Consider the following 9,016-nt stretch of genomic DNA (forward strand, 5'->3'; position numbering starts at 1 on the left):
AGGGAGAGAGAACCGCACAAAGAGCGGAGCATAATGGAGCAAACAAAGAGAACAAGCGCTTGAAACATGTTTAGAAACCTTAAGCACACCAAATGCACAACTTATAAAATCTAGGAATAAAAATTTATAAATATAACATATTTAGTCAAAATGGCAGATTTATTTTTCAAATGTCAAATTTGGCAATAAAACTTCGATTTGAAGTGAGATTTTAAATTTGTAATATAGCCGAAATGACCACCAGTGTAATTTGCCAAGTTAGCCTCTTAGCCGAATTACAAACCATACAGTTGAACACTTTGACTAATATATCAGACATCACTACAATAGCCGAGCTACAAACCAGGCAGGCAAACACTGACTAATATGTGAGACGTCCCTACAATGTGCTAAGGTTGCTGACGTAGCTATTTCCCTTCTTACTTTAGGAACAAAAAAGTACCTTCGCTAATTTCAGGCCTGTCAATGGATTAGGTACTCTCGTGCTCTATACAAAAGCTTTACTTTTGAATATACCTATAGGAGTCATATATTATAGTAATTGGATTTTATAGGCTTGAGTGCCATTACGGCTGGGAAAAATATCCAGGGGAAGTATAAAAGCAGCACATCTGCGCAGAAAAGGGCGCTTAATGCGTATTCTTGGTCAATAACAGATCTCAGATGACCTCTGATAATCGACTACGACATATATCCCTTTAGTAGGCCAGACTACGGTTGGGTAATCATAGAACCATGGCTGTCTAATCGACTCATAATCATCTTCTGTCTATTTGACGCTTCCTTCGGAGTGGCTAGGGGTTATTCCAGACAAAAGTTATAAAAAAAATAGGTAAAGCTCAAGAGTGCTGTCAAGTCCGAAACTTGCAACTTTTTAAGCGTCAATCAGGAGCAATTCGGCTAACCGATATACTGTGGTCCCTGCAAGGATTAATGAGTTTACACTATAGTTCAAGGTTTAATGGGCAGCCCGTTTCCTTTTGTCTTGAAAAACTGATCCGAAATGATCATTTTGTTGTGGCTGACCAAAGTACACCCACAAAGGAAACTTCGCAACATTTAAAAACACAGTTCAAAAGTATTACTTTATTTTTTCGTTATTGTTTTTAACTCTCGTTTGTTTGTTTGTTTGCTTTTCTTTTTATCATTTAACAAAAATATACACAGCTAGAAAACTAGGAAATAAAAAACTTGAATAAATACATATTGGTTAACTGTACAGAGCATTACGAATTAGTTGTTTTATACAGATTACATTACGTGCCACCTCATTATAGAAACAACAAAACTTAAATACAGTCTTTCCGTTTACAGGCCACAAAAATAATTGCCGCTACTTAAGATTAACAATAACTAGCTACAACAACACAATGAAACTTATACAGAGACAGCTACGGTACGGGTAACTGAATCTATATGGACTCTACTCTCTGGACTCTTCTTCTATGTACAGTTTGGTGTTTTCTTCACTTTTGTTAGATTTCTGGGTTATATTTGTTTATTTATGTTTTCTAGTTTTTTACTTAACTCATATGAAAGACGCTCACATTGTTGAAACTTTATGAAAATAAGGAAAATCTAGTTCAAGTATTTTTAAGTTACATTTTTAAAGCATACTTTTTGGATGAAATCTTAAAGTGGTACCCTGTATTTGCGGGAGTACCCATATTTAATGATCTTTAAAGGGATGTGAATATCCTCGAATAGATAGCTTTTATATTAAGAAAAAACTATAAAAAATTAAAATTTGTACGGGAAAAGGATTGACCTAATGATCGGTTCCAAATTGGGAGCGTATAGCTATATGAGTTGTTTACCTTTCGGAGTTTATATTGGATACAAACGCCTAAGATCAATGCGTTTCATAACTCGCGATCGCGCAGCCTTAAGCTTAGCGGCGTCTTCGGGGCTAGCAGAAACTCAAATTCCGTCTCCAGCGGCTTGACAAAGCTGACATCAAAAGCCAGCACCATCTGCACATAATGGATAATATTAATATCTACCATATATTTGATCATTGAGCATCCGCGTTGACTAACCTTGGCAAGCAGCAGGACCACCTCCATTTCGACAAAACGCTTGCCGGGACAGGTGCGTCGACCCACGCCGAAGGGTACCACGATGCTGGCACTGTCCACGTTCACTGTAAAGTTGCCCGAGCTGGAGTCTATCCAGCGTTCGGGACAAAACTGTTTGGCCTCTTGAAAGTTGCTGTCCTTGTGGCAGGCGATCATATTCTGGCACAGCACCACAGTCTAAAGATTAGAGTGCCAAAAGAAATGAAATAAAAACTGTTAGAGACTACGATTTGCATATATCTTGCACAATTGCGTTGAGTACTCACGCCCGCATTCAGGGAGTAGCCGGAGAGTTCCATGTCCTCTTCGAGTATGCGTGCCAGGCAGAAGGCCGTGGGCCTCAGCCTGTACGATTCCTGAATGCACGCCTTGGTGTATGTGGCATTTGTGAGCGCATCCTGCAGAATGTTAGTGTCGCGATACTCAAGGAACTCGCCGAGTATGCGAGGCATAGCCGAAGCGTCTCCTGTCACGGAGCTGAGCACAAATAGCAGGGTGTTGGCTAGCTAGAGAGAGAATGAATTAAGAATAATAGTTAAGCAAAGAAAGACTCAGCTCCAAGCAGTACTCTAAGAAAGCACCAGGAATTTGGCGAAGGCGATGTTGAATCATAACTGGATTAAGATAAGCTTACCGTTTCAATACCCGCGGCTATAAAGTCAATAATGGCCGACTTCTTGTCCCGTATGTCCAACTCCTTGAGCTCGAGTATGTTGAGGAATACGCTGCGCAAGCCCGCCGCATCCTCATCTTCGCAGGCCGCCGATTTCTTGTGCTCCTCCAGCTCGTTGTCAATGATCTCCGAGATGACACTGCAAATACGCATTAGACATGGCTGCGATGGTAGCTTGCACATAAAGCATCTTATACCTACTCATAGATCAAGTCTTCGGCACGCGCAAACTCCCGGTACGTCTTGGTGGGAAAGTATTTCCACAGGCCCAGGCCATAATATGAATCGCGCTGCGAGATAAACAGCTGCTTGACAGCCGCCGCCAGTTGGCTTATCTTCTCCGGCTGCTTGGCATTGGCGGCCAGGAATCCCATTCGCCTGCCCAGCATCAAGGTGCAAACGGCTTCCAGACCCATCAGATTGGCCAACTCCTCAAAGTTGGGCACCACCTGGGTCTGGGGATCGCGTCTGGCACGCAGCAGTTCAACGAAATCATCGCAAACGGCGTTCAGAGCGGGCAGAAAGTTCTGCAGGATGCGCGGTGAGGTGATGCTGGAGGTGAGCGAGGAGCGCAGTCGCTGCCACATCGGTCCCTGCTCGTTGACTATCCCCACGCTGGCATAGCGATCGGGTCGGGATTGTCGATACATTACAATGATTTCGGTGGGCGGGCGAAAGGGATACTTGCTGGGATACTTGAGCACCTTCTCCAGATCCTCGCGCTTATATAGATGCACAATGGGCACATTCGAGGGCATCACCTCGAGCACAATGTCACCGTACTGTCGATTCAGATCTGCAGTGTGCACATCGAAGAGAGAAGAGGGCAGAAAGAAGAGAGAAGAATATTGGCATGTGCTCTTCAAAATTGTGAGAGTCTTTCACCTGCGTAGACCTCATGCAGCTTTGTCATTTTGTAGCGCCGATAGAATAAGAGGAATATCCATTTGGTGCCCAGAAATGGTATCCGCTGCGGTCCGGGTATATCCCAGATGCTGCGACGCTTTCGCTGCTCGATGGGCGTGGCATGATAACAATCCTCCAGCGGCGTATTCTTTAGCAGCGGCTTCAAGTAAATCGCACTGATCTTTTGCCTGTGAATCGCGCAATAGCAACCGAGTACAACTGCCAGGGCGAGCAACAGTATCACGGCCATTACCATCGGAGGCTATAAAGAGTGAGAGGTGGAGTAGTTGTTGGCGGACTTAACGCGTTTTGAATGCTTTTCATAAAATATTCTACTTATTTTATGCAAATCTTCTAGCACTCTAAACAATTTCAGGCCTTTAATTGAAGTCATGCACAGACCTCAAACCAAACCGGTCTCTGGCCTTACCTTAAATGTTGATTTATATGAAAATTGCCACTTATATTTGCTAATCATAGATTTTGCATTATATTTGGGAGCACGATAAGAACATTTTTTTGTGACAACCGAGCAAATGTCTTTCTACTGTAAGCCTCCAGATAAGATAAACCCAACAACGATACAGTTCAAGGTTGTGTGAAAAAAAAACCCTAAGACACTGTGACTTGCCAAAAAACAAAAAATTGGGGCAATAAACCCAAAAAGAGACTACAATTAAGATTGTATCTGACGAATATCGGGCTAGTAAAAGTGTCTACATCATAGAGAATATAAGATAAGATCCAACAAGAGCCTTGCATCATATACTCCAGAAGAATTCTTTAAATTCACTACACTCAAAATTGGGAGAGAGACTAAACGATGCCCTAGAGTAAACAACTTTCTTTTCTTTCACATTTATAAGTATTTTAGGTTGAACTAGAAAAAACAATCAACTTGCTAAATAGGCAAAAATATATATTCTTAAGGCGTCATTCCCCGAGACTGTCGTAAACTTTGTTGTGATAAACAAAACCCGAAAAAAACCCGAATATTTATTTGCGCATTGGCCCATTGAATTGTTGTGTAGAGAAATACTTGATTGGCATTGTGAAATACCAAAACCAAAACAAAAGCCAAAGCACAAGGCTGAGAGTAAAGAACAAAAACTTTCCCATCGTCTCGTCTTACATAATAAATTACATAATATGCTTTCTAATGTCGCATTCTGCTTGCCCAATGCTTTCTTCCCGCTGCCTGCGGCCAGTTTCGGAGCCGGTTTTCACAGTCAACTGGAACGGGGGCTTCTAACGCGGCTCTAACGACAAGCAACACGCGAAGACATTCCCCCGTTCGATTCCGAGTCGATCTATGTATATGCATATTAATCATGGTGCCGGCAACCGACGAGACGAGCTCTGTGTGTGCTTGGTAGAATTCGCAAGAATTCTTATTATAAAAGCGAGTTTTTTTTTCATCTACTTTATTGCTAGCTGCTTGGAAAAGTGAGAAGCGCTAAGAACGGCGCACGCGTCGCCCCAGAGATGAGGAAGTGATTAACAGCAAAGAAGGAAGTGCTGAACTGGCTATGATTTCTATGATTTCTCGTGTTTCAACTTTTTGCAAGTCACCCAACTAGAAGCCTATCGACTTAGAAGCCCCTATATGAGAAATCAGTGAACGAGTTGGCGACATCAGGGAACAGCAAATTGTTACGTAGCTAATCCGAAAATAAAACCTTAACAGAAATTGGCCTTATCTTAATTTCTGCGCAAATAGAATTCAACGCACTTTTGGGGTTTTATTTGATATAAGTTGTGTGTGACCTGGACAAATAGTTTTGTAGAGGTAGAGTATTGAGGAATCAATTAATCATTTTCAACATATGTTTTGATATATTTTTCTAGATTTATTTTTGTCTGCGCAAACACATTGATTTTAAGATAAGTATATCAAGCAATAGCTCTTATAAATGTATAAGCTGATTCATTCTTAAGATCAGTTTAAAGAGAAGTTAAATTAAATTCAGAAAGCTTCAGAAAGTTTTCCTTGATATACTCTTTGGCTCACGTAATTTGGTTAGTTACACTCAGAATTTCTCAGCTATTTAACAGTGAAAAATTCTAATTGGGCAGAAACCAAATTTCAAGCACTTTCGGATAGCTCACAGCCCACTGTATTGGGTCGCACGCTCCACGCGAACTGTTGCATTCCTTTGCTTAATTTGTTGATCATTTTTCAGCTTTCTTCAGTTGTATTTTTTCTTTGGTTTTACCTTACAGCTTTCGCAGAATGCTTTCCCGAAAATAAACCAAAAAATCCAAAAAGAAAAATGCACAATAAAAATGTAAATAATTTCGACAAATTCAGCAAATTAGTTTGCATTGAACTGATTCCTGTGGCGTCAGGCCGTCCAAGTCCAAGTGCAACCGCAAATTATTGTTGACACCTTCATAAAATTATTCAGCATTTGCTTAGTTACTTTGTAAAAACTCGTACTTATACAAGGCGACCTGCGAACGTTGCTAAAATGTGGCACAAAATAAAAAACATTAACTTAATACAAAAAACTAAAAATAAAAGAGAGAAAAAAGTGTTCTACCAATTAGCCGATATATTGTCGTTGTTTATTTTGCGAAATAAACAAGTTTGTGTTTTCATCAGAATTTACATAAAGTTTTGATCATATTCTTGGCTATTTTTTTTTTTTTTTTTTTTGATTGGCACATTTTTTTCTTCACACTTATGCAAATGAACCACACCAATAATAATAATAAAAATATATTATATTATTAAAATAAAAGCCACGCGATCCGCTGCGCAGTTACAGAAGAAGAAACCTCAGCCCAAAGCGTAGAACGCTCAACATCAGCAGATTATGTCACTACCGAGCATATAACATTGCACACGCAACGGAACCCAACCGAACTGATGGCTTCATGGTCACGGCCAAGTCTCAGGCCACAAACGGCCAACAGCTAGCCGGCCAACAGCCAGCAGGCCAACAGCCAGCCGGCAGCAGCCAGCGGGCCAACAATTTTTCGCGCATAGCGTTTGTCAGCTGTTCCGTGGAGCGATAGACGGCGATAGGCGACGGGAGAAAGAGAGGGAGCGGTTGGCCAGAAAGAGCTAGAGTTAGAATCCCAACCCATTAGCTAAGCCCTGTCCGACGTTTGGCCAAGTTCAATGTACGGCCAACGACGCGCCTGAGACAACTACAACTGAGCATGGGATTCTGTAGGCAACCTCCACCTACCTGGGCCTTAACACTCGACGCACACTTTTGAATTGTAATAGAGAAATAGAAAAAAAAAATAAAAAATAGAGAAATTTCGCATTAGATATTTGCTGAAGAGCCGCAGTCCCGAAGTCTGGTTATGACCAAACTAGCTTTGGGTTTTGTTGTCGTTGTTGCCGTTGATTACGTGAATTATTCAATAGCTGAAGAATCGTTAGAAAGGCGATAGAGAAGAAAAGTGTGAGAACTTTCAAGTGGAACCCGATAAACAAACATTGGACATTCTTTGAATAACAATGAGCCTGCAATAGCTAATATTATACCCATGGCTTAGAACTCCAAAGAATAGGATTAATATTTCGAAGTTAATGAAAGATAGTTTAAACAGAATCCGTAATACTTCTTGAAATTCAATATATGAATTCTTGAGCATTTCAGCAAATATGCTTCACGTTGGATCATGGATTATGTAAACAAAAGTAAATCTTGTTTTGATTAGAGACTTTTGCAATGAATATTCATTTAAAAATAAACACATTCCGTGAATGAGTATTTACACCCCATATTTTATTACCGAAACTCAGTTGAGACCACAATAATCGTTCCATTAACAAAATGTATCATCGCCTCGAAAATTGGCGGTCAATGCACGTTATTTAAAAAAAAAAAGACAACGATAAAAATTGACAAAAAAAAGATGAAAAATGTAAAAAGTAAAGAAAAAGGAGCGACTGACATTCACTTTGAAAATGTATAAAAATAAACAATACTTTATTTGTGTTTATTACAAATCAGGCTAACAATAAAGTTGGGCTTTAATGTTGTATGATAAAACTTTTTAATGTTGATAATGAACTTGAAGTAAATGGGCCTTTGAGAACATCATAAACATGATAATTATAAAGAGCAGGCAATTTGGCAAATTTCTCACTTAAAGGCTGCGTGGTACCGTCTGATAAATAATAATGAGTAATTAATTAATTAATAAATAAATAAAAATGAGATTCAAATGAAGCAATTGGCAAAATACCCGCTTCCACTCTGAAGCGAGAGCAACAGCCGTGAGAAGAGCTGAGAAGTTAATTGCAATTTAATGTTTGCCAAAGTTAAATAAATGTTTATTTATTAAATATACACATAATGCATATATATATATATATATATATATATATATATATATATATATATATACATTTTACTTATTTTTTGTATGATTTCATTTTGAAGTTGCGAACATTTAATTATAATTTTTTGATTAACTGCGGTTTATGAACATTTTTATATATGGGGCTTACACTGGAAAAAACTATTCTGCAATTGCAATTTTTAGGTTTTCAAATTTATGAAAATACATGCGAAATCTTATCTTAAGGAATCAAACATATTAATGCTTCCTCTGACAGCCTGACTGACAGCCTGACTGACAGCCTGAATATTAAATACTAATATTAAGTTCGACCTTGACCCATTTTATCTTAAGAAATACCTAAAAGCAGCACACACTCTACCATATCAAAGCTTAACTATCATAATAAGCAGTTTATTATTAATCCTTTCAAAAAAGGCCTGCTGATAGCTGATCCAGTTTTCCCTATGATCTTTCCTTAATTATATTTTCAAACCTACTAAAGTTAAATAATCTTCCATATTTCTAATCAATATTCCTTTGAGCACGTCTATTTATTTAAGTGCACGTTTTTATCTTTCTTAAACTCTCAACTTACCTTGTTTTTTGCGTATTATTTTTAAATCCAATAGAAGATCCGTTCTGTAGCTGTTGCTGTTGTTGTTGTTGTTGTGGTTGTTGTTAATGGACTTTCAACTAGCATTTTGGGCATTTTTGTTCACTAAATTAACTTATTTATTTATTGACAACATTGCACTGCAGAACATATATTTATATATATGTGTAAAACTATTATCACTAACCGGCATTTGAATTGATTTTAATTATAATATATATAAAACTAATTGATATTTTCTTTTTTCTAGAATATTTTATAAATATTTTAGCTATATTGCACATTGATTATATTTGTTGCTATTAAAGCTCTTTATTGCTGCATATTTTCTTCTTCGATCTGCGATCTCTCTAATCAAAATCAGAAGCTCCGTTCGATGTTGTTCTTCTTGTTGTTGTTGTTGTTGTTGGTAATGTCGATCTCGACATGGTTCCGAAA

The 9,016-nt window shown here is 38.6% G+C and overlaps 1 protein-coding gene across 1 annotated transcript; it reads right to left on the reverse strand.

Annotated features, from left to right (window-relative positions):
* Positions 1 to 1,862: 1,862 nt before the first annotated feature.
* Positions 1,863 to 8,596, reverse strand: LOC115770331 (ecdysone 20-monooxygenase). Its single transcript, XM_030715569.1, has 7 exons — positions 8,561 to 8,596; positions 3,637 to 3,919; positions 2,953 to 3,547; positions 2,713 to 2,890; positions 2,345 to 2,584; positions 2,040 to 2,255; positions 1,863 to 1,973 (listed from the first exon to the last, which is right to left on the reverse strand). The coding sequence occupies exons 2-7, from the start codon at positions 3,911 to 3,913 to the stop codon at positions 1,863 to 1,865; spliced, it is 1,617 nt and encodes a 538-aa protein (XP_030571429.1). The 5' UTR covers positions 3,914 to 3,919; positions 8,561 to 8,596.
* Between the last annotated feature and the right edge of the window lie 420 nt (positions 8,597 to 9,016).

This window comes from Drosophila novamexicana, unplaced genomic scaffold (genome assembly GCF_003285875.2).
Source record: "Drosophila novamexicana strain 15010-1031.04,08,12 unplaced genomic scaffold, DnovRS2.1 tig00004555-arrow-pilon, whole genome shotgun sequence".
Lineage (NCBI taxonomy): Eukaryota > Metazoa > Arthropoda > Insecta > Diptera > Drosophilidae > Drosophila > Drosophila novamexicana.

What these genes read in the sequence shown, in the direction of transcription:
- LOC115770331 (XM_030715569.1), bottom strand. Translation starts at nt 3,913, where the DNA reads ATGGTAATGGCCGTGATACTGTTGCTCGCCCTGGCAGTTGTACTCGGT. An exon ending in GCTGCATGAGGTCTACGCAG is followed by an intron (nt 3,548 to 3,636) that starts GTGAAAGACTCT and finishes TGCACACTGCAG; the next exon opens with ATCTGAATCGACAGTACGGT. An exon ending in TGGTCCTGCTGCTTGCCAAG is followed by an intron (nt 1,974 to 2,039) that starts GTTAGTCAACGC and finishes CATTATGTGCAG; the next exon opens with ATGGTGCTGGCTTTTGATGT.